Source organism: Ahaetulla prasina, chromosome 2 (assembly GCF_028640845.1).
Source record: "Ahaetulla prasina isolate Xishuangbanna chromosome 2, ASM2864084v1, whole genome shotgun sequence".
NCBI classification, from domain to species: Eukaryota; Metazoa; Chordata; class Lepidosauria; order Squamata; family Colubridae; genus Ahaetulla; species Ahaetulla prasina.
This window is the reverse complement of record NC_080540.1, coordinates 84,660,544-84,686,746: the sequence shown is the minus strand read 5'-3', so window position 1 is coordinate 84,686,746 and position 26,203 is coordinate 84,660,544. Positions and strand designations below refer to the sequence as shown.

At 36.9% G+C, this 26,203-nt stretch overlaps 1 protein-coding gene across 2 annotated transcripts in view; it reads right to left on the bottom strand.

Annotated features, from left to right (window-relative positions):
• Positions 1 to 26,203, bottom strand: part of ADAM19 (ADAM metallopeptidase domain 19) — a 77,661-nt gene that overhangs the window by 30,629 nt on the left and 20,829 nt on the right. For both annotated transcript variants that reach the window (XM_058171154.1, XM_058171155.1), the window contains exons 4-10: positions 15,533 to 15,611; positions 11,799 to 11,875; positions 8,951 to 9,143; positions 5,947 to 6,012; positions 2,567 to 2,638; positions 633 to 799; positions 183 to 267 (exon numbers count right to left, since the gene is read on the bottom strand). In XM_058171154.1, the coding sequence (XP_058027137.1) occupies positions 183 to 267; positions 633 to 799; positions 2,567 to 2,638; positions 5,947 to 6,012; positions 8,951 to 9,143; positions 11,799 to 11,875; positions 15,533 to 15,611 (739 nt within the window). The remainder of the gene's footprint in view (positions 1 to 182; positions 268 to 632; positions 800 to 2,566; positions 2,639 to 5,946; positions 6,013 to 8,950; positions 9,144 to 11,798; positions 11,876 to 15,532; positions 15,612 to 26,203) is intronic.

Genomic DNA, 26,203 nt, shown 5'->3' with positions numbered 1-26,203 from the left:
AAAGCAAACCATGGCGCTAATGTCCATTAAAGGAACTGGACCCTGAAATGCCACCTCTCTGATGAAGGGGAAAAAAAACAGCCTTAAGATCTCATCTTAACATCTCATCTTTTTGGGTTTGTTCCTATTTATTTCAAACTATTTTGAACAAAGCAAGAATTTATTTATCAAGTGTAACTTACCATATTTACTCCTCCAGACTGATAAGCCGAACACATGGCCATCAGAGGGGCCAAGCCAATAGTAGTACCATGGAAGGACATCCCACTGTACCATATTATAAGAGAGAGAACGAAATTGTGAATAAAATTTGTCCATCTATGCATGGACAAATACTTTGAAAGGAGACCATTTTATGTAGCCAAATATGACCGCTTGCACTACATTCTCCTGAGACAATAGCAAGGAACTGGATCAGATCTAACTTTGCATACCATACAAAGTACGATAGATGATCTCACAGGGAGGAACTTAAGAAGAGAGACTTATGAGAAAGCCTCACCCTTCTTCCATTTAAATCAGTAAAAAATGATCTGATCTAGCCGAGCAGGCCAGATTTGGTCCAAGGTTACTTATCCTTGCTGTAATTGACATCTGGGAGGAGTCTTACTGTTTCAAAATCAACAACTTACGTAATCAATTGGGCATTGTCGTGCTTTTTATTTATTAGTAATCTGCGCCGCCAAGCAAGAAATGACCAAAGCGTTGAATGTGGGTTCTCAGAGATGTCACACTTATTGTAGTCATTCCAGACTTCAAGTCCAACCAAAGCAATCCGTATGTTTAACGACCTGTAGAACTAAAAGTTGAAGAATTTTACTTAATCAACAGGCTTTGCCTTAATGAAACTGTTCTAATATGAGCTACCTTTCCAAGAAGGTTTTGTGACAGATTCTTTCTTATTTCTTCTCCCTGAGAAGTAAATGTCCGTATGGATCAGGGGTGTCAAACTGGTAGCCCGCAGGCCGGATGCTCCACAAATGGGAAAAATGTCATGAAACATCACATGATGGCAATGTGATGTGGCACGTTTGATACCCATGGTATAGACCAGAGCTGTCAAACTCCTGGCCTGTGGGCCAGATGCATCACGTGCTGGCCATGCCCATGCCCGGTTTAGCAAAAGGTGGAAAAGTCCCAATACATCACGTGACGCCACTGTGACAAAGTTTAGTTTGATATGCATGGTATTGACAATATCATGATGTTTCAAAGAACTCCTGCTGAATTGAGTTCTTTGCAGTTTTCAGGTTTCTGGGATTGGTCTCCAAACAGAAAATATATTGTGAAGGACAGAAGCTACCTGTACCACTTCTCTGCTCCAAAAGCACCCACCCACCATCAGTGGTATTCTTTCATTCAACAGCATTATCACATTTTCAATATCACTGGGAGAAAGTGAAATAGAAAAATTCATATTACTAAGGTCCATATTAGTCAAGATATCCTATACCATTGAATCAATGAGAAAGGGTTTTAAAAATATCAACCATATTGGTATATCTTAAAATGAGATAAACTATTTCTTTTGTTTAGCTATTAAGCTCCTCACATAATGTCTACAAAGAGTTGCTTACTAACTGTGTTATGACAGAAGTGTCATACATATTAGAGAACAGTTACTCCTGTGTTTTTTTAAAAAAATCTTCTGCTCAATTGTGTCCAATTCTTGGAGAATGCCTAGACAGGTCTCTGAAGTTTTCTTGACAAGGTTTGACAGAAATAGTTTGCCATTGCTTTCTTCCATGGGCTGAAAGAGTATCTGGCCCAAAGTCACCCACTTGCTTTTGCACCCCAAGATGGCACTAGAACTCACAGTCTCCTGGTTTCTAACTTGATGCTTTAACTACTCCACCAAACTTGCTCTCAGCTCTTATGACGTTATGATAAGATTCTATTAATGTTCCCATTAATAAACTATTATAAAGATCATTGTTTAAAGATGTGAAGATGACCTCAAACTGTATACCAAAATTTTGGAATCTACAGTTAAATCCATAATTATTCATGATTGCAGATTCTGGAATTTTGATATAAGATCATGGATGAGGGGTAGAAAGGAAAATCATTATTTCAGAGTTATTTTGGATTTACCACCTAGGATTAGAGATATGTAATCATTTTCTCTTTATAAAGCAACATTCCATTGATAGCATGGAAAGATTGATTATATATTATCTTAAAATTTGGCTGCATGATATATAAAAATACATGAATTTTCTAATGAAACTTTTTCCTTCCTATAGTTGCATATTCCTTTTTTCTTATTTCTTATTTCCTCTTTAATTTTCCTTTTCCTTTTCAAAGAATATATCCTTTTAGAAGATAAATATTAATTGTTTTGTAATTGTATTTTTAAAGAAATAGAATAATTAAATTAAAAGGCAATTCTCCCACAACCTTATCTTTACTGCAATTTTTTTTCTTTTATCCATTATTTTCTGTTTTTCTTTTTTAGAAAGTGTGGGGAATTACACAGAACAGGCAGTTAAATAATCAGCTTTTCCTGATTTGTTATTTAAAAAGATAAAAGGTTTTCCTCTAAAACATATATATCTGATCTTACTTTATCTACATAATTGGCAGCTTCCACTAATTTATTCTTGGTTGCTTGAAGATCATATTTATTTTTCTGAAACTGAAATAGAAAAAGAAATTCAGCCATAATCAGTGCCGCTGAACTGCAAAATAATCAATCAAAACTATGTTACAATATATACTTTCATAAATACAATGAATAAGGTGCCATACAGCCATTTCTAGCTGTAGATAATACACTCATGTACAGCTCTTGTTACTGCCTAGTTGCCAGAATTTGAAATCCAAGTCTCAAATTTATCCCATGGATTTTATAAGTCAAGTCTTATAAGTCAAGTCTTAACTCTTTGAGTTAAGAACATCATGACCAATGAAGTTTCTTTTCCCTAGCTTCTGTTCTTCTAGTACATGTCTGACTCCAAATAAATTATGTAATGTATCCACATGTTTATTCAATGAGTGTTCTCCTTCACTGTCTTAATGTTTTCGGTTGTATGATTTCCATCACATTTGCAAAAAGTACAGCCGGCAGACCATATGTAGGTAGCAGAATGGACAGGGTAAAATATGGGTTGAAATGTTTAAACTGGGGATAGCTGGGTGGCAGGACTTCGAGTAAAATGGTTGCTCGAAGCCTTGAAGATACTTACACCTTCACTGGCATATCAGAAACTTGGAATTGGCCTCTCTCTTCTGAAGCATAGCGCACAAGGGGCTACAATCTCTGTATTGTATTAATAGGCAACAAGATTGGGTGTGATAGAGATGCAAGGAAAGAAACCAAATAGGCTTCACCTAAGAGCTATAGTGGTGCAGTGGTTAAAATGCAGTATTGCAGGATAACTCTGCCCACTGCCAGGAGTTCGATCCTGACCGGCTCAAGATCGACTCAGTCTTCCAACCTTCCAAGGTTGTTAAAATGAGAATCCAGATTGTTGGAGGCAATTTGCTGACTCTGTAAACCACTTAGAGAGGGCTGTAAAGCACTACGAAACATATGTAAGTCTAAGTGCCATTGTTATTGCTAAGTGCTAAGCAGTAACAGATGAATGGTATCCCAACTTCCAAAGCCAACAGAGAAATCCAGGGAGGTTTGCTTCCCATTTGTTCCATTTTTTACCTACAATAGTTGGGCATTATCTTAAGCACAGACTTCAGAAGCGTTTGGATCATTGGGAACAAAAGCTTGTGTTTTAGAAAACAATATTTTTAATCCTTCTTTCCTATGGTCAGCTCGTTGCATTACCTTCATTTAGCATTATGGCAACTCAATCTACCTGAATGTATGAATATACATTTCTGTAATTTAATATGTTGGGCATAATTCACGGAGATAATGAGAGTTAAGTGAAAGAACACCTGGAAAGCTGGATCTCTCTTCTCATCCCCTCCATCCCATGGGTTTAAGTGGGCTTTATAAACTTTTTCTTTAATAAAGAATGATGTAAGGCATTTATTTATTCATTTTTGGGAGCTGACTATGAAGAGCTTGCCTGTTTCTGTTTAAGGAAACATAATTTAATTAAGTGCATTATTTTATATAACAAAATATAGAAAGGAAACATTCGGAATCTCAAGAAACTCCTTTATTGCTTGTCTCCCCCCCGCTGTCTCTCTCTCACACACACCTTCTCCACAGAGGGAAAGAAAAATGAAATTACACTTTTGTTCATTTCACTAAGAATATATTATAATCATAACTCAGCAGAATCTGCACAATTTTAGCTATAATTCATGAGTAAGACAAGATGGCGTATTCACTCTAAGATAATTGAATAAAAAATTATTGGGTATATTATTATGCACCTTATACTTGGCAAATTCAGAGTCACATAATTGGACACTCAGGTGTATGATGTATAGATATGTGATGTGACTATGAATATAGCTGTCACCATGGCTGGGAATATATACTTCTTTGTATCAAATGTAAATTAAAAATAGGAAAAAATAGTCAATAGCCAGCGAGACAATCAAATTACCCCAGAGACATGATGTCAGCAGAAATCGCATCTTTGAAAAGAACCGAGCAGGAGGAAAAGGAATTAAAATTAAAAATTCATGAATGATCTAATGTCCTATTGGGAAATATACTAGTTAGTTCCAGTAATTGATTAGAAACAGATTCCAGACATGTTCACACAGAATGTTTTTAGATCTATATGGCCTGTCCAGTCATGCAGGACACAGCTAGGAATAGTGGTCACACACCCAATTTGGTGTTCTTGAAGGAGTGGTGCCTTTGTGATCTGGGATTAATAATCATTTCTTTGATCCCTTTGTCATTGCCAGATCACAGTTTGGTAGCTATGATCTTCTCCTGAGTCACACCCCTTCACAGAGGAGGGGGGAAACCTATTAGATTGGTCTACTCCAATGACTGATTGACCCTAATGGGTTTCAGAGGGAGCAAGGAGGTTATGAGATCAGCTGCATAGTCCTGCCAAGTCCCTAGTCGCCATCTGGAATAGGAAAGTGAATGAGGTTTAGACAAGATTGTGCCCAAGTGGTGTCTCCTAACCCGGGGGCTCTTGGTGTTCTCTGTGGTATATGAAAGAATGAAGAGAGATTAAATGGATTAAGAGATGTCTAGATGCTGCTAGTGGATGATGAAGAACGAACTCAACAACTAAACATAGGTAAGAGCTGCTGTTAAAGAAGCACTTCCCACCATTTAAATCCATCTACCTCTATCACCACCACCACTAGTTAACTAAAGCAAGAGTTTGGTCCAATGTGTAGATAGAAGAGTTCATTTGCAGAGAACCTTCCTACTACTGCAGTCTACAAGCTCCAAGGAATCCTAGATTTACATTATAATATATAATCTCCGTTAACTCAATGTATTGGTGTAACCTGACTCTGAGGAATTTTTGACTACAAGTGTTTTGCAAATCAGCCACAGTGGCCTACTAGGAAATCTTCTCCTATGCCCAGATCAAACAAAATTCAGGTCATCTTAAATGTCATGGATAAAATTTTGCAGACACAATAAATCTGTTGCACCATTCTTATTGCCATGAACCTGAGATGTATCTGTATTAATTGTATTTTTCTTTGTTTTGTGACATCAGCACTCTAGGTGTCTTTTCAGCTGTTTCATCCCCAGATCTCCTCAGTAAACTAGGGATCAACAATTAAAGGGAGGCTACTCAGAAACAATCATATCCTTGTAGTTGGAGTTCTAGAGATTGACTAGGCACATGGCAGAACTGCCTCTTAACCTTCGGCAAGACGGTGTACAATCAAAATTATTTCTCACAAAACTGATACTAGGACTTCCCCATAGCTACTTCTAAGGTAACATAACTGGGACTTTGGATCACTGATTTGTCCATGTTATGTGTAGTTAGTATCTTATCTGCCTTGAGTTCACCACTAATTAGACATAATAGGCAACTTTCTTACTTCTGCATAATCAGCTACTAATAGAAGCTCCACATATTTCATTGATTGTTGATCATCCCTCTTCACCTATGGCAGAAACACACACAAAAATACATGTTTGGGGTTTATTTTGGTCAAACAATGAACCTCCGTACATATGTTCATTTTAAGAGAAATAATGACCAGTCATACAGTAGATAATAATAATAATAATAATAATAATAATAATAATAATAATAATAATAATAATAATAATAATAATAATAATAATAATAATAATAATAATAATAATAATTTAATTTGTATACCGCCCTTCTCCCGAAGGACTCAGGGCGGTGAACAGCCAAATAAAATACAAACAGAAACATACACAATATTAAAAACAACCCTTAAGAAACTTATTTCAATTAGCCAAAAAATTTAAAATAACAGTACACCCTATAAAATTACAAAAATTTAAAACCCATTAAATTCAATTAAAATTTAAAAATCAGGCCAGTCCAGCCATACGAAATAAATAGGTTTTAAGTTTGCAGCGAAAGGTCCTAAGGTCAGGTAATTGTTGAAGCCCAGATGAGCAACTGTTCATAATAAGTATCAATGGTGTATCTTACGCAAACTACATTTAAGCTACATATTTAGGAATTGTTCTTATATAGACGATTCACCATGTTTACCCTTTATTTAAGTCCTATTCTCAGTCATCTGCCATACATACACAGATATATAATTGTAAATTACTTGTATTCTTATTTTCTTATCAAGATATTATATTTCTGCCCAAAATACTCACTGAACTCGCCTATAAATATTAGCTGCTATTATTTTATCACAAGTTTTAAATTATGATTTATTTAGGTTACCAAGTATAAACACTACAAAATATTTCTGGACTGACTGGATTCTACTTTAGAAAAAAGCCTTGAGCTTCTTTAATTTATTTAAATTATGCCTTCTTAAATAAATAAATTTATTTAAGAATATACATTCTTAAATAAACAAACAATTTTTGTCTTCCAAAACTGACACAATGCTAGAGTGATTACCTCATCCACCACAGACATTATTGGAGTTTTCAGGAAGAAAATGGCAATTTATGAAGCAATGAAAATATTTAAGGACATCAGAAGTGAATTGGTTCTTTTCCGCTCAATTGTTTGCCAACAAAGAGATGAAACAGTTGGGTTAGGGGGGCGTCAGTGGCTGCTCCCAAGTAGGGGAAAGTATGTGGTAGTTGCAAAAGTGCATGCAAGTGATTTCAGGCCTGCTACCAGATGGGGAGGACATATGGGTTGTTGCAACAGCAGTGGTTGCAATGATGTGCATGAATGATTTTGAGTCTGGGAGGATATATTTCCTTGAGAGACTTGTAATCTTCTCTGCCAGCTTCCGCTTTGACTTTAATAATAATAATAATAATAATAATAATAATAATAATAATAATAATAATAATAATAATTACTTTTATTATTATTATTATTATTATTATTCAATTTTTATACCGCCCTTCTCCCGAAGGACTCAGGATAGTGAACAGGCAAATAAAATAATACAATATTACAATAAAACACATTTTAAAAAACTTATTCAAAATAGCCTAAATTTAAAATACCATACAAAATATAAAAAATAAACCCCAATAAAATCCATATTTAAAAACCCTATTTAAGCCAGTCCTGCTCGAAAGAATAAATACGTCTTCAGCTCGCGGCGAAAGGTCCAGAGGTCAGGAAGTTGTCGAAGTCCTGGGGGAAGCTCGTTCCAGAGGGTAGGTGCTCCCATAGAGAAGGCTCTCCCCCTGGGGGTCGCCAGCCTACACTGTTTGGCTGATGGCACCCTGAGAAGACCCTCTCTATGGGAGCGTACCGGCCGGTGGGAGGCATGTGGTAACAGAAGGCGGTCCCGAAGATATCCCGGTCCTATGCCATGGAGCGCTTTAAAGGTGGTAACCAACACCTTGAAGTGCACTCGGAAAACCACAGGTAGCCAGTGCAGCCTGCGCAGGATCGGTGTTATATGGGAGCCACGAGTGGCTCCCTCTATCACCCGCGCGGCCGCATTCTGAACCAACTGTAGTCTCCGGGTGCACCTCAAGGGGAGCCCCATGTAGAGAGCATTGCAGTAGTCCAGGCGCGAAGTGACGAGAGCGTGAGTGACCGTGCATAAGGCATCCCGGTCTAGAAAGGGGCGCAACTGGCGGACCAGGCGAACCTGGTAAAAAGCTCTCCTGGAGACGGTCGCCAAGTGTTCTTCAAAAGACAACCGTCCATCCAGGAGAACACCCAGATTGCGCACCCTCTCCATCGGGGCCAATGACTCGCCCCCAACAGTCAGCCGCGGTTGCAGCTGACTGTACCGGGATGCCAGCATCCACAGCCACTCAGTCTTGGAGGGGTTGAGTTTGAGCCTGTTTCTCCCCATCCAGACCCGAATGGCCTCCAAACACCGAGACAGCACTTCGACAGCTTCATTGGGGTGGTCAGGGGTGGAAATGTACAGCTGGGTGTCATCCGCGTACAGTTGGTAACTCACCCCAAAACCACTGATGACCTCACCCAGCGGCTTCATATAGATGTTGAACAGGAGAGGCGAGAGAAATTTGCTTAAGGGAAGCTGGCAGGGAAGGTCACAATTGTTAATCACATGACTGTGGGGCACTGCAACTGTCATAATGGCAAGCACTCAGTTCACAATCGTGTGACTGCAGGGACACTGTGATAGCCAGAATTTCGAGAACCATTTTAAGTATCACTTGTTCAGCACCATTGCAACTTCAAATAGTCACTTAACTGAGTGGTCAGTAAACAAGGACTATCTGTTATTTCTCAGCTTCAGCTTTCCATCCCTCAGCATTGTGATAATAAACTAGCCTATATTTTCTAACTGGTGGTGATTGAATGATTGCTGGAATAGTCCATGTAGAGCAATTTGAAAGCTTAACAAATGCACCACTTTATTTTTCTTTACTCCCTCCCACTCTGATGTTGCTACACACTGTAAGATAGGAGGAGTGACTCAGACATACCCTGTGGTAACGGGGTTCAGTTCGGCCTGTCAACTCTGCAAGCCAATCTGTCACCTTTGACTCCAAATGCTCATTTCCACAGCTTCCGTGAGGAACTTTGAGATGCTCAGACCTGTAGATGAAGTGATGCTCCTGGCTATCAGGAAGAGGCTCTAAGACGTAACTGAGGTTGTTGCTTATAACTATAAGGCCACTGAAAAACAATTCAACAAACCATAAGATGGCAGGGAAAGCAAATCAGCTAAAGAAAAATACAGAAAAACAGACTTTAGTAAGATGTAGTTCAGAGTTGGTATTTACTAGAGTGACATTTAATAATATTGGAAAGTCAGTAAGCCCTTTTTAGTCTTGATTTTCAAAGCTAAACAGGACATTTAATAAAATCCCAGATTTTAAATTTTGAAGCCAACAAAGAAAAGACATGGCTATTTCTAAGACCCAAAAAGACCATTCCACTTTCTTAAATGGCTATAAGGAGACTAATATTAAATATATTACATTGATACACCTAATATTAAATATATTAAGTGAACAAAAGAATCTTGAAGTAAAATTAGTAATGGAAATACATGACTTTGTAATAAAAATGAAAGTCCTTTAAAATATCTATATTTTAGGTCTAACCAGTCTATGTATATTTACTGCTATTGTTACTGCTTGTTCTTTTAAAATTAAGTTTTAACTTTATTAGCTACTCAAAGTCACTGCTGTGAAATGGGCAGCCATATAATTTGATTGAAACAAAGGAATTAATTAATTAATTAATTAATTGTGTCTGTTTTTTTCGCGTTCAACAATCTTCTTTGGAAGGAAGGCTTTTTAAGTCACTGAAAACTATTGTAAACTATTGTGGAGATCAGCCTCTGAAAAACCCAATTCTCTCTTTAGTCAGATGTTTTTCTGCCCGTAAATATTTTCCCAGTATTTTAATAATATTGCTTTTTTAAAAAATAAGGCACATTTTCAATATTATTCATTTATAGTTATTTATGTTACACCACATAGTCATGTTTATAAGGTGAGCAGCTATGTGAATAAATAAATAAAATATGATTGTGATCAACTGCTAAAAACACTATGTTTTCATACATGTGGAATGAGTTTTAGTCAATATTTCAGTATTCACAACCTACTCCTGGTTTCTACAGAAAAAATAATATCATTAAATTTCAGGTAATATCTTACATACAGAACTGCTTTATTGAAATATTAAGTGTTATAATTCAGACTTAAGCACTAAGTTCCAAATTGGTTTTTAATGAACACCAGTTTACAAAGCAAGAAATAATTGTCTGTGGTCAGTCTCTTTCCTAGCTGTGCTTTATTTTCCCACGAGAATTAAAAAAATATGCAAGAATTTACCTTCTGCTTTTTGATCAGGAGTCCCAAATTATTTTGATATTCAAATAATGTAAAGGATGCTGGCCAGTATATGGAACAGCTGTACAGTCAATCAAAACATTAACAACAAACTACAATTTTGGTTGGAAATTTTGAAGCCAGGGCCCAAAACATTGGAAAAAGAAGGGAGGGATGAAAGTGGCTCACCTTGCATCTGTGATGCTTTCTATTTTGTGCAGATCTTGTGTGTCAGCCATAAAAGGAAGATTTTATTTTGTTTATACACCCAGACAATTTGTTTACATTAAGTTTGGCTTGAGACTATTGAGGATTTTAAAAAAATTGGCCAAAGCTATTTCCTAGCTGGACAGAAGCCCAACTTTCAATAGGCTCTGAAGTGACCAAAAGGAAAACAAGTCCTATTTATAAAAACAATGTGTTTAATTTCTTAAGTGCATTGTAGAATTAGCATATGTTAATCAGCAGGAAAGGATTTTACAAAATCCCATTACTGAGAACTTCATACTAGTAAGGATCAGATGTTTGCAAGATTGCTACAAATATTAAACCAAAATAAATATTCAGAAAACTTTTCTGAGATAAATAACATCAGGCTAAAGAAAGGCAAGAATGAATGAAAATGGAAAGATTCTGGCATTTGTTAGAACCGGGGACTATCTGTAGCATTTTTGGAAGAGACTTGCTTTGTATACAGAAGTTCCAGATTTTATCCCTCCATGTCTCCAGGGAAACTTGGGAAAAGAACCCACATATCCCAAATTCTGCAGACCTGCTATCAGTTAAGGAGGATAATGCTGGGTTAGACAATCAATTGTCTTATTCCAAATAAGCTAAACAAGAAGACTATAGATCTTCCAAAAATGGAATCCCTAGATATAAATTAACATTTGTTTTTACAGCAAGGATAACCAGCTTCCAACTTCTGAATTATGTGAAGCTACCCTCTAGCTAGCTCCTTTTTTTCATGACCCTTGAAGCCTTTTAAAATTAGTCTACAGAAATTTGATGCAAAACTCTGAAGAAATGATTTTTTAAAAAAGAATAATAAAATAGATGTAGTGGGATACTTCTGTTTAAAAAGTCAAGTTTCTTAAAACAAACGAGTGTATCAGTATCCCCCCCCCAGTGTGGTCATCTTAGTATAGTCTATAGTGTTGTTGTTGTTGGTGATGGTGGAGAAGGAAAGGGAGCAGCAGCAGCAGTCCTGTTGCCAAAACTGCCCATCCCTATCTTGTGGTATTTGGAAGGAACAATACAAATAAAGCTTACTGAATCCTTCTGAGATCATCCTCAGAAATATCGGTTTAACAGCAGAGTTGCATACAGAAATTAGTGATAGATTTTGTCTATCACTATTTAGCCATTCATCTATCTAGTATTTTTTTTTAAGTCCTTTGGTCATCACTCTAACTTTTAACTGCAAATTATGAGATTGTGCAAATATTTCTTTGTAGACAGAGAATGCATGAAAGAGCTGAAAAATTACCGTAGACCTCTGCATGTGCTGAGCACCACACTTGATTCACGAACGGCCCTCACTCTTCCATGGTAAAAGCAGTTATCCTGAGAGGGTGAAAGGAAGTGTCATGAGCAAGTAATCTCATCCTGCAGATTCATTTCTCTTATCCTCACTCCTTTGGTAGGGATGCAAGTCAGAGTTACATGAAAGGTAGGCATGAAAAGGCATAAAAGTGATTCTATCATGGCTTATTTAACCTTCTGGAGATAGGAATTCTGTCCAAACTCTCCCTCTACTCATTCCTACCAAAATCAAGCTTACAGCTGAATTGTCCTTAATGGCTGGGCTTCCCAGACTGGTCTAAGCCATAATACAGTTACCTTGGTATTGTCTTAGTTTTGTCTTGTTAAACTCAACCAATTGTAGTTTTCAATAAATAACACTTAAATCAAACATGGCTTAGCAAAATGTTTGGACAATGCCATAAATCATGTTATGGATTAGTATGCTTTGTGACCCCACTTACTTTTGTATGCATACCCTCATTTAAGAGGTTCTTGGTGCTCTGTGAACTTGGCTGAACAACTACGTTCAGACAGCACCAAGGACCCTTCATTTCAACCCTGAGTTACAAATACTTCCTTTGTACCCTTGATACCCTTATTTATTTGTAAATGTTGAGGGAGTATGTTGTAGGGGAAGGAAAAATAATTTGGAAAACTATTTCTACTTGAAAGGTAAGCGAGAGAGAATTGTATGTACTAATGAGTTTATTATTCTATTGAACAAAACCTTTGGAGAGAAGATGGAAACATTTCTGGCTAAAAAAGTTTTACTGACTTCTGGGGTAGCTAGTATTTTACAATTTTATTCTTATGAAAAACCACAAACATATCGTGAAATGATAAAGCTGTAGAATTCCACTATGAAAACTAGCAAAGAAGCAACAACAACAACAAAAATCCGCAACCCAACAGCCATTACAATTTTGCACAGTCAGCCTCTTTTAGGAAACTACAGTAAAGAGAAGAAGAAAGCTGTTATTATGAACACTTATTTGTAAACCACCTAATTCACTATCTGAAGTGCTGCTAGCCAGTCAACATTTTTTCCAGTCAGAAGAGAGGCCCAGCTGGACAAGAGCCAGCTGGCATGTTAGTTTAGGAAGGCCTTGAAAGGATAACAAGCTTTCAGATCCCACTTAGCAGAAGGCAGAAGTTAAAAGATCAGCTCCTGGATGATATCCATTCTTAAGTTCATGAGCACTTCTAGACTGGATAGCTTAGAAGGTACAGACATCACACATAAATTTAGAATCTGGGATTTTCGTGTATAAGCACTTTGCTATTGAGGCAAAAGAAAAGGTTATAGCCAATCTCTTCAATTTTATGACATGAGGAGTCCTCTGCAGACAGGAGCAAGGGATCGGGTAGGTATCAGACATGGGCAAGAGCACAAACAGATAATACACAAGTAGGAAGTGTAAGAGGAAATGTCAAAACATGGCAATCGGAAAGAATGCACATTAATAACATGGCTTCATATGAGTTCAGTTGCATAGCTCTAATGGTTGGTTCACTGTTGTTGTTGTTGTTTTGAAACGGTAAAATTGTCAATATTTTATTAGATCATCGGATGAATCACATAAAGTATTCATATACTTCCAATAATTTTTTCTTCCAATAATTGAACGTAAACTCCGTGTTATCACAATTTCTTTAATAACCCATTTAAATTTGAAAAGTACCAGTGTCTCATGTCTAGTCGTATCATTAAACAGAAAATTTATACAGCACACACACACTACACACCCAGATCCCCAATCTTTCACAATGTATTAGAAAACTTGAAAAAATAAACTACAGCTGTACTACAAAAAATAACTCTGTCATAGATTAACTTGAAAGTGAGATCAACCAACAAGGAATCAAAGATGACAGCTGTGAACCCCCCCACACACTTATTTTCCTTGAGGCAATGCTTTTCTTAATAGTTTATTGAATTATCTTTCAATCTACAAAAGGAATAAGCAACTTATTTTCTACTAGCATATACTTAAGCATTGTTTTCAATTAAGAGCTAGAAATTTAAAGAAGCAATCCTGTATTCATTAAAACGAAAATCCTACATAAACGATATATTGTAAATTGCCCACCCTAGGCTTCTGGAATGTTAAACCTATAATCCTATGTATATTTATTGAATTAAGTGCCTCTAAATGGACATCCAGAAGACTGAACTGTAAAGTAGTAAAAATCTGAAATATTCCTTCATCTAACATTCCATTAAATTACTGGTTGTACAGAGAACACATAACTAGTACATGATTTTAATTTCATTAAAACAAGGCATATACATTCAATTACATTAAAAGAGATATGGGAAAAGATCCTATTTTAAAAGTGTATTTGCTAAAATCACTAAAAAAAACTTGCATTTAAAAATAGTTGATAAAAATATTCCTCTGGATTGTACAAGGCAGCGGTGAGAGAACCACTGATTAAACACTGTTACTCAGATTTTTTCTTCTTTTTCTTCTGATATATCAGATTTGTTTCTCCATTTTCTGCATGCAAGCTATCCTTTACTTCTTTTTTGTTATTATCTTCAGTTTGTTTCTCTTTCAGTCCTTTTCTCCCTTTTGTTGAAGGTCTCTTTTCCTCAGACTTAACCTTTGAAGTGGGCTTTTTTGGTTTTATCTCGACTTCAGCAATGGCAGATTTAGCCGATAATTGTGCGGATTGCCTCTTCGGCTCTTCTTCAGCAGGATCCACCTTTCTCTTTGGCATGGCTGAGTAAGCTGCCCTTGCCTTTTCTTGTGCTTTATATTTTTGCCCTTAGCGTCAGGCCACGCGGGCACTTGTTCTTACAACCAAAGAGGTGACGACTACAACCGGAGAGGTGACAACTGGTTTTGTTGTTGTTGTTGTTTGTTGTTTTATAGTTCAGTGGCCCATCACCATATCGCTGCAAGACAGCACTCTAGTAGGGACACCAAGGAAGTTCATTGCCAATTTTGTATGGAATTTCAAGGGCCACACCCAAACTGCAAACTGATTATCTGTAGTTATGGATCACTGCAGTTGTAACAGCACTCTATGGTGCTGTTCATCATTACACAGTTACACCTAATATTTCAGTGAATTCTATGAAACAATATCTTGTAAATTGTTAATGTGGAATATAGTAGATTGCAAGAGTTTTGCTTTTTAAGATAGTCACAGTTTGGAAAAGGAATGGAACTTATTTCAGTTTTTGCTGTTTCAAGTATTCTGCCTCATATGAATGGTATTTATATTTTGTTGGAGTTTCTATGTTATACTATTCCAAAATGACTCTTGGCAGTAAAGATATAAAAAAATACAGTGGCTTATTATATTTAGTCATAGAAAGATGATTTGTTGAAGAAATGAACTGAATAGACTGCTGCAGTTAATAAAACTATAGCAGCCATTATCATAAATCCCATATCAGATTCTTATTCAATCACTACTTCCATATTACATCATTACACTTAGTAATGAACTCATTTCAAAAAAAAATAAAAAACCAATGAATATTTATTTATTTACCTCCCCTGCTTTGAATCAGAGTGTATTTGAAACTGCTCCCTTTATCATTTTTTCTCCAACCTTTTTGTACCTCCAAATCATTTTTTTCAGGGTGCAGTCAAGACTTGTTCTGTGTAAAGCCTATCCAAGTTGGAACCAGGGTTGTGTTTTCAAATGGATTTGTCTCATGAAATTACATTTGATACTCACTGTTTTGTTCAAGCAGATGGTTTGGGCTGTTCCAGTTTTGGTATAATGAGTTTCAGTGTAGTCTGGTGCAAAGAGATCCCTACGAACAAAAACAAAGAAAGAGGGAAGGATGGGGTATAGGGTGTAGGAGAGGAAAAATAATATTAATATTATTTGGATATTCATGTACATGAAATCTTGCAACTCTATTTCAGCAATAACCAATTGTAATGTTTAGAAAAATTTGTCAATCAGACTCAAAAAAATAGAAAGTTGTGACAATGATTAATAAATATAAACATTATGTGCCAAGAAAAATGGCAAAATGAAGTAGAACCAATTTAGCAAGTGAAAAATATTCTTCTTAAAACTGCTGGACATCTGATTCCCTGTGGCCAATCTGACACTTCAACAATCTGCATAATGCAAGATGAGATGGAAAGAAAAATGTCTTTCTCCACTCCTTTCATACCATTCATAACTCTATAAACATATGATTGTTCATGTCATTAAACAGCCTCCGATGGTTCTTCACCTCATGAATTCATAGAAAAGATTAGAGAAACTTAAATATTTTGCACACTAAATGTGCTCTAGAACAGGGTCACCAACCTTTCGGACCTCAGGGACCACTAAATTCATAATTTTAATTCCCGTGGACCACTAATATGATCTGCATAATGACCAGCTGGGTGGGCGTGGGTAGGTAGTCATGTGACTGGGTGGGTGTGGCCAACTCAATGTCGAGGGGTGCCTCGCCAGCCTCTACTCACCCCTTCCGTCCCAGCCACTCCTCGCCTCCCCACCAGGGCTCCTTCGGGCCCCAGGAAGCAGTTTATTTATTTATTTATATTTATTTATTTATTTTGTCACAACAATATACATAAGCATCACGTAAAAAGATTATATAGTATATAAACATATATATAAAGAAATATAAAGAGGTACAAGCATATATATATATATATAAGAAAAAAAGAAAGAAAAACAATAGGACAGGAACGGTAGGCACGTTTGTGCTCTTATGCACGCCCCTTAGTTGTTGTTGGAACTAAGTTGTTGTTGGAACTAAGTTGTTGGAACTAAGCAACCACCCTGAGAAAGAGTTGGCAAAACAGCTCAGTTCAAATTGGATCTGACCAAGAAGGAGGCTCAATAGAAGTACCTCACTGAGGACTACGAGTATAGGCTTTCCAAGCAGAGGGAAGACCTGCGGGAGTGCAAGACCAGGTACTGGCGCCTGAAGGCTCAGTGGGCTGTGGTGGTCAGCCAGTTCCAGGCCATGATGCAGTCTCACTGGAACAAGGCCCTTCGGCTCTTCGCCACCAGCAGCACTTCCCTCCAGCCTTCGCTCAAAGCCCTGCACCAGGAGGCTGAAGTAGACCCGAAGTCAGAATTTCTGCCTCCCTCCAACCCACACAAAAAGACTCAGAAGGGGGAGACTCTCTGCAGCAAACAAATATTCACTGCATGTATCTGGCCCAGGAGCCGTAGTTTGAGGACCCCTGATTTAGTGCAATATAAAAAATTCAAATAATTTTTCTGCGGACCACCAAAATTTTTTCGTAGACTACCAGTGGTCCACAGACCACCAGTTGGTGACCACTGCTCTTTTGGTTAACGGATGAGTCATGGAAGCTTTTATCCTCCCATTGTGACACTCTAACAAATCTAATTTTGCTTTTCCCCAGCTCTTTGTTAATAGAGGTCACTTCAAGTTGCATCTTTAGACTATGGTTAATCAAAGCAAACAAAACTGCAAAATAAGTTCAGTTATACATCCTGTTTTACCAAGGGTCTGGAGAGCATGCATTTTCAAGAATCAATCATTTTCTTTGCCAATTGTATTACCTGTCTGGAAAATGACATCAGCAATTAGCAAAGAGTGGTCAGTAGAATGGCTGAGTCAAGATTGCTTTGTGGAGTGGTGAAGCTAAACACAGTATTTTATATTTATTATATAAAAATAAAACTGTATTTTTATATCTGACTCTGACTGATCTGCATTTGTTCAGGGTTCAGAACCTGCTTATCTATTACCCACATAGCTGCTTTTCAAGTGTATGTAGATTTGCTACGTTTTTCATATACAGTATGCCTATATATTTATACCCATAACTGAATCTGATTTAAATATCTTCGCTCTCTTCCAACTTCCAGTCTCAAACAAATAAAGATGGATGAATTGCAGTTCAGACAGTGTGATACTATCAAGGGCACTATATATACAGTATAATTATATTGTTTATATATTCCTTATATTGTGTTTTTATCACTTCATTTCCCTTTATTGTTCTTTAGCCTATGATGCCATTCTTTAGACTATAAAAGAAACAGGAAATATTGGGATTATTTACAATGAACAAACAAAACTGCACCTTCTGATTTCTATCTAGTAACACAAATTTAACATTTACAATAAGCAAAACAGATTTTGGGGTGGCATCAAGATGACTTAGCCTATTCCCAGATGAGAGACAACTGCTTTAATATTGTTACCATTTTCCTTTTGCCTAGATATCTAATAAATTAAAATGTAATCTCAGAGAAAGAATTTTTATTCAGTATGTCTGGCTTTCTGCAAATAGAGGATTCACTGAGGGTTCTGTAAATCCTAAAAAACAAGAAATTAGGATAATCTATATTTTAGACAGAAATTCCACTGTACAAGTTGAGTTTAGTCAATATTCCATCTCTGTTAGAAATAGCATGTACATTATGTAGGAATGCACCTTTATCAGGGGCATTTATATGAAACTCCAAAGGAAAACATTATGTACAATATTTTAAAATCTGAAAAGGGTAAAGTTTAATGCTTAGTTCTAATTTTTTCTTGTCTTACTACTGTCAATGTAACAACTAAAAAATAAGGCCATCCTTTTCCCCCCTAAAGTTACTTTTGAGAAAGAATTTAGGAGAACACATTTCCGCTTCCATAGTACTATCCTTTTAACAGTTATAGAATATATATAATAGATCTAATAAAAGCTGGAAGGAGAAAATAACTCCCCCAAATCCTATAGTAGAAGGATGCCCCACTCAACATTTGGTCCCCGAGTGAAATGATCAAAGACATTATCCTACAATGTTAGAATTCAGTAGAAAAATCTAACAGAAGAAAGAAGCTGCATTGGCACCAGTTGCAATAAGAAAAAAGGTGGGAGGCTCAAATGATATTTCTGGATTGAGGAGATCCTCCACCTTCCATGTCACCATAGCTACTTTGTTACTGAATCATTGCCACCCTACTTTCTGCCCATTATCTTTGTACTTCTTCTCAGGTGTCTTGGCTACTTCACTGTCCTTCCTCTCCAGCCTCCTCCTCTAATTACTTTGGATTATAAGGAAGCTATTACTTTAATGATACAAAGGATTTACTGCTTAGTGCACTATCTCCATCCATGTTCATCATTAGCAATACCTCTGAGCTCATTTGGCTCACAACCCATAGACAATCTGGACACATGAAAAATGGATGGACCTTGAAAAAAAGCATTTTGCTGCACTGTGTGTTCATTTAATTACCAAACATATACTTTAAAAAGTGTCTGTTTCTTGTCACATCCCATCAGCTATTATTGACTTCTCACTGACAATTGGAAGCCATCCAGGGTCACTATGAGCCGGGTGGTAGATACATTTAATAAATAAATGCCCACTAAGAACCAAAATCTGGATATACGAACCAATGTTTAGTGCTAACAAAGCCAATGTATATATGTGAATGTACCTTTAAATCAGTCTACCAATTAAATGAACAAGTCCACATATTTTTCTTAGCAACATTTTAATACTAGTTTACCACTGTTTTCTTCTTAAGGCTGAGGGAGAGATAGACATGGCCTATTACAGTCACCTAACTTCCATGCCTAAGAACTAGAATTTACACTATTCCAGTTTCTAAACCATTACATGAAACACCTTTAAGCACTACACCAAGCTGGTTCTCTAGCAACAGAGCCAGTTATTCTATAATGTAAAGCTTATGTTGACTTTTCTCAGCCTCGTGCTATGAATACAATACTAACAATTCTTAGCTAGAATGGAAATAAATGAGCAATGCAAACTATACATATCTACCAACTTTATTGGGACTGAGTCTCATGCATGTAACTTATCTAAGCATCCTTAGTAACTTTAAACTTTACTCTTCAACAATGACTTGACTATGGATGTACAAAAAGTCCACTAAAGATCTCTCTGGAGCTATTCATTGACAATCATGAAATGACAACTGATGAATGACTAATTATTTCACTATGACGAAGGGTACTGTGGTCTTTTTTCCCTGAAGAACATGATAAAATCCAGCCTACCTGTTTATTTGAAATCATCCATTTCCTTGATATCTTACCACAAAAATGTCTGTAACGGTAAACCTTATGAATATGTGACTGATGAGTTTAGAGCAACTAAGATCAATGTGGTCAAGGTGTGATGGTTTATACTATTTTCCAACACAGTGAACCACTTCCTTTTTTCCTCCTCTTAACCAAGTTATGTTTGATATTTGATGTTAAAAAGATGAGTGCACTATTGGAAGGGCTGAAAGACCAGGTTGGGGACAGACTATTATCCATCTACATCAGTGGTAGTCAACCTGGTCCCTTCTACCCACTAGTAGGCGTTCCAGCTTTCATGGTGGGAGGTATGGGTTTTGTCCGATACTGAAGCACTTTACTTTTTTTTAATTTAATTGACTTTTAAAAAATTTTTCATAGAATTATTTAAAAACATTTTCATTAGGTTTTCATAAAATTCCCCGTGACAATTTAAATTTCTGAAAATATACTATTTGTATCACCCGTGCATAAGTTTAGTTCATGTTACGTAAGTGAAACTAAATGGAGCTATAGTGCGACAACAAACAAAAGAGCCTCATCCCAGAATAGCTCTACCCCTGATCTATATGGTTGATAATGTCTTAATGGCACATAATCAATCAATCAATCAATCAATCAATCAACTGATTGATTCTATTTAACAGGCTCCCCCATCTTCAGGTATTTTGCTGCTTTTATTTATTGCTTATGAATCCTGCCTTTTCATTCAGAGAACAAGATAATGTACATGAGGGTGTCCCTGCCTGTAACACAACAAAAGACACAAGACCACAACTTTTTTGCAGAATGATGAGATAGTCCTTGAAAGAAGTGGATTGCTGCACTAATTACTCTAATACCCAAGTCTCTAAACATTGAGATAAAGATTTGCTTTTTGTCCCAAGAAGTATTACATTAAAAAGCAGTGAACAATCTCCAACATGCTCTTCCCAAAATATTCTGGAGCAGATTTCTCAAACTGGAGCCAAAATATTTGATGGGTATCATTTTGTGAAAATTGCAGTAGTATTCTATCTTCTTCCTACACCTGTAAAAGATCTGTGAGGGATGTTAAGAGGGACTAGAATTTACCTCAGGATGAAGCCTTTTTTAGAGGTTATATACTATATTCCTCATGTTAAAAAAATCAGAATCTTAGAAAAAAGAAGAGGAAAAAAAGCTAAAAATCACTTTCACAAATGAAGGTAATTTATACATGTCCTAGGACAGGGGTCTGCAAACTTGGCTCTTTTAAGACTTGTGGACTTCAACTCCCAGAGTTCCTCAGCCAGCTTTGCATATTAGAGATTGAACTGGGTCAGTCAGCTGGACCAGAGGTTTGGAATTTGGACAAAACCTCTGGTCCCGATGACTGACCCAGATTGGATCCTTCAAAAATCACTTTGTTCTTCAGATGGATAGACTTACAGAGATTCCAAATTTTTATAGGAGGACCTGATAGTGTTTCAGGACCAATCAATAATTTAAAGTATAAATTGACTGAGTATATGACAAAACCTTAATTAATTAATTTTTTTTGCTATAGTCAATCTTTCTTGTTTAACCAAACTGGTTTCATTTTAGAATAGAATAGAATAGAATAGAATAGAATAGATTAGATTTTTTTTTTATTGGCCAAGTATGATTGGACACACAAGGAATTTGTCTTGGTGCATATGCTCTCAGTGTACATAAAAAAAAAAAGATACGTTCATCAAGGTACAACATTTACAACACAATTGATGGTCAATATATCAATATAAATCATAAGGATTGCCAGCAACAAGTTATAGTCATACAGTCATAAATGGAAAGAGATTGGTGATGGGAACTATGAGAAGATCAATAGTAGTGCAGATTCAGTAAATAGTTTGACAGTGTTGATGGAATTATTTGTTTAGCAGAGTGATGGCCTTTGGGAAAAAACTGTTCTTGTGTCTAGTTGTTCTGGTGTGCAGTGCTCTATAGCGTCGTTTTGAGGGTAGGAGTTGAAACAGTTTATGTCCTGGATGCGAGGAGTCTAAATATTTTCACGGCCCTCTTCTTGATTCGTGCAGTATACAGGTCCTCAATGGAAGGCAGGTTGGTAGCAATTATTTTTTTCTGCAGTTCTAATTATCCTCTGAAGTCTGTGTTTTTCTTGTTGGGTTGCAGAACCTTAGAATCACAATTGGGACTAGAATATCGGTTGCTAAGCAACTGAATTTTACAATTATTTTTTTTACCATGGTGGTTAAGCAAATCAATGCAGTTGTTAGGTGAAGCATGGAGTCATTAAGTGCATCTGGTTTCCCTTATTGGTTTGGCTTATCAGAAGCTGGTTGGGAAGGTCACAAAGGTGATCATGTGATCTCAGGATGTTGTAGCTATGGTAAATAATTGCTGGTTGCCAAGCACCTGAATTTTCATCACATGACCATGGGGATACTGCAATGTATGTTAAGTGTGAGGACCAGGTGCAAGTCACTTTTTTTCAATGCCATCAAATAGTCAGTAAATGAATGGTTGTAAGTCAAGGACTACCTGCAATGTTTATTTAAAACTGCTGTTAATACAGTGACCTAACCAGGTTGCTGATTTTAGTATTTTGCTGGGTTTTGCTTTTAATATTGGCTGCCCTGATTTGAAAAGGAAACTGTTCCTAGTGATAAGGTGAATGATATACTTGGAACTGTTTTTTAAACTGCGGCAATCACAGAATATAGCAATGCCTGACTTTATCTCTCGCTGCTTCAGCTACTTTGTTTACCTGGCCATGCATCTGAAAAAAAAACATCTGGAGAAAATAAGCACGAGCTGAAAGAACAAATAGAGGGTAAAATAACTGTGAATTATATGAAGTTTGGCCCAGGCATGTTTATTCTCAAGTAAGCTCAATGAATTCAGTAGGACTTAACTTCCAAATTTGCATGTTTAGGATTATTAGAATCAAAAGCTTGGATTCTTTTTTTCACTTTGTGAATACAGCTTGACTGTGGCCTGCAGACCTAGCATCCTTCTGCTAAAATACAGATGTTGGCTGAAAGCAGACAGCTGTTGCCACTTTTCATTACAGTAGAAACCTCAGGAGCAGAGTCAGATCCAGAGAATGAGCAAGAACCTGGCCTGTAGCCACAACATACAGATGTTTTAAAGGCTTTATTTCCCTTCCAACCCAATTCAGCACATTTTTGGCTATCCTCCACTGTGTCAATGATACCATTGTTCTGAGCAAAGCCTCCATCTTCAGGATAGGGGATGGAGCAACGAAGGCGCCTACAGTGAAGGGGGTTTCTATTTTGTGGCATTTACGCCATTAACCCAATATGAAGAGAAAGGATGCAAATAGTTTATAAATGAGGCAGATGGAAATTTCGGGTAGAAAATGCCAATATGTCATAAAGTCATAAACATGAGAATAGAGACACATAGTTTCTTTGTTGCAAGACTGTTATACTAAGTTCATCATCTCCTACACAACGGAAAACCCCATCAGAATGGATAAACATACTTAAGACCAATTTTCTAACCACTGTGCCACCAGGAGCAAGAGCAGTGGTTAGACTGCAGTATTGAAGACTAACTCTGCCCACAGTCTGGAGTTCAATCCTGAAGGGCTCAAGGTTGACTCAGCCTTCCATCCCCCTGAGGCTATTCTTCTAGGCTTTGGAGCAGGGTGGATTAACTCTTTTTACCTGAATAATTTCCAACTTTGGTTTTAATGTTATTCATATTTTAATTGAGATTATTCTGGGAATACTACATGTGATTGCACCACTCAGTGAAAACACAGGAACAACACTAATTTGCAAAGTTCAGAATCTTTATGGTCTACATACTAATGCCCAGCATATAGGAAATAAAACATGATAAGCTTGTTTACTTACTGTAGATATGTTTTGGCTTTGGAATCATCTTCCACCATTCCCAATCCTACACTCTTGAATCGGATACAAAAACAAAGACATCCTCCCCACATTTAAGAGAAGAAAGTGGAGGGTCCAAGAAACACCAGATTGTTGGGAGGAGTAGGCAGTTCAGAAGAACACCATGTCTCCAGAGTACGTTATAGCTCCAAAACAAGTCACAAAGCAAAATTCATTTTAAGGGTTATAAATTGTGATCAGTGAAATCCAGAAGCTTCTGGAATAAAAACCTTTGCTTGAAGTAATTCAGGCACTAAAAATATAACTTGATTAATCCTACTTCTATCAAATTTGCCAATGCCTGTTGCTTAACATTTTGAACTTTTCTTCGGATGCTGAAACCTTTTGTTTGAATACTTGCTTTGACTATGTTTTTTCAACTATGTTCATATTAACTTAGCTTCGGTTTTTGACCCAGGATTGTCTGTTTCTTGCTGTTTCTGTTATGTAAGACAAGAGCCTCTTGAGATTCTTTCTTCCATGATGGAAGAAAGCTGAGATCTGTGTTGTATGTAATACAATTAAAAGACAAAAAAGTCCTGTACAAATCCATAACATTGGCAATATCTCTGACTATCCAAGACACGGTTGAGAGATCTGTGAGTCTTCAGATGTTCTTGAATCACAACTCCAAATATTCCTTTTCACTGACTGTGTTGTCTAGGATGCTTAGAGTTGTAACTTCTGACAGTTCAAACATGTCATCCATCCCTTATCTCAGTCTAAAGTCTACTATCTATGATCCACAGCTCTATTTATTAATTTTACATTTCACTCATCTCAGTGTTAATGCAACTCTGGGCAACTCTGTTTGGTGTCTAATGGTTGAGAATGGCGATAATAATTGGCACAAAATACAGGAAATCACAAATGTCCTTTAAATCATATTATGACAGTCAGCATTTTTGAGGCAGCACAGCCACAGACCATGCTACTTAAACATTTTCAGGGCTATAGACCCAACAGCTCTGGGGGACACCAAACTGAGGAAGGCTGCAAAAAGATCAAGGTTATTTTCACAAATCCTTTTATTTCAGGGAAGGAGGCAGGTTCAAGCACTTGTTATAAAGTCTCTTCCAGAAGAACTTGTGATACCAGATACCTCCTCTGGTTTAAGAGCTGCTGATTTCTGTATACAAAACCTTTTTTTTTTTTAAAGTTATGTCCCAGCAATCTTTCATTCCTGGTCAGAATGGCTTAGGATGTGGAAACTGTTGCTGTTTATTAACATCTGGAGGGTTACAAATATGCTACCTTTCATAGCTATGTTCATCCTGTGTTAAATTTATGTTTTACCGACAAAAAAATAAAGGGAGACTAGTACAGATCTATTTCAAGTTAGTTAGCTCTCATCAGCTAGCCATAACCTTCTGGGATATGAACCTGGGCCATCCGAGAAAAGTATAACTAGCTGATGAGAACTAAATAGCTTGAAATAGATCTATATTAGTTTCCCTTTATTTCTTTCTCAGTAAAACATAAATTTAACACAAAATAGTTTGTCGTGAAAGTGACTGCCAGCGAAGGCCCCTGGGTTGGGGCTGAAAAATGAAAATGGAAGCAGTATGCTCCGTCCCATAATTGGGTAGACCAGGTTGCCCCGATAGATTGCTCCAACCAAGGGAAAAAACACCTTTCCTGTCCTTATTTTACAATGAACAATTCTCTATGGAAGTCTCTGGTAGGTCTTGTTCTATCAGAGCTCTTATTTGTATTATTTGTTTAAAAGGGAAGAGAGGAATTTTGTTCTGTAAAACCATCTTACCTCTATAAGAAAGTGTTGGAATTTAACAACCAGTTAGCTGAACAAAATACAAAATGATGACTGCATATCATCAATACCAGGTACCAAATGTACGGAATGGCCAAGAACCAACATTCATATATCAAAGACAACACATACTTTGTAATCATTGCAGACTTAGTTTTCACAGGTTTGATAATTTGCAGTCAAATCTATGGACCAACTCTACTGAAAAACGTAATTTGAAGGGAAACTTCTTGTGGGATTTGAACATCAATGCTTCTTTACTATAGGCAGATAATCACCTATTTGAGCTAGGATTATCTGCTGTATCCACACAATTTATTATACTATGCTTTCAGGCTTGTACTTTTAGACAGGCTGCTTGCACTGACATCTTTCAGCCTGTATTTTGCTGAACTGGGATCACCGAGAGGCTAAGAAGAAAAGCCAACCTTTCATTAACACAACCAGCTCCTAAGCTAAAGAGAGGATAAAGTCATCCTTTTTAGATGCTGATGTTCAACATGTGCTCTGCCAAAGCCAGAGATTTCAATCCTCTATACTTCAGCATCTTCCTATTTGTGAAGAATGCAACTTTTCTAGCAATGCTTGCTTCTTTCTCTCTCTCTTTCTCTCCCTCCCTCCCTCCCTCCCACTCTCTCTCTCTCTCTTTTAAATTATCACTCAAAGGGTTGCACTGTGAAACTGCAGAGCCAAA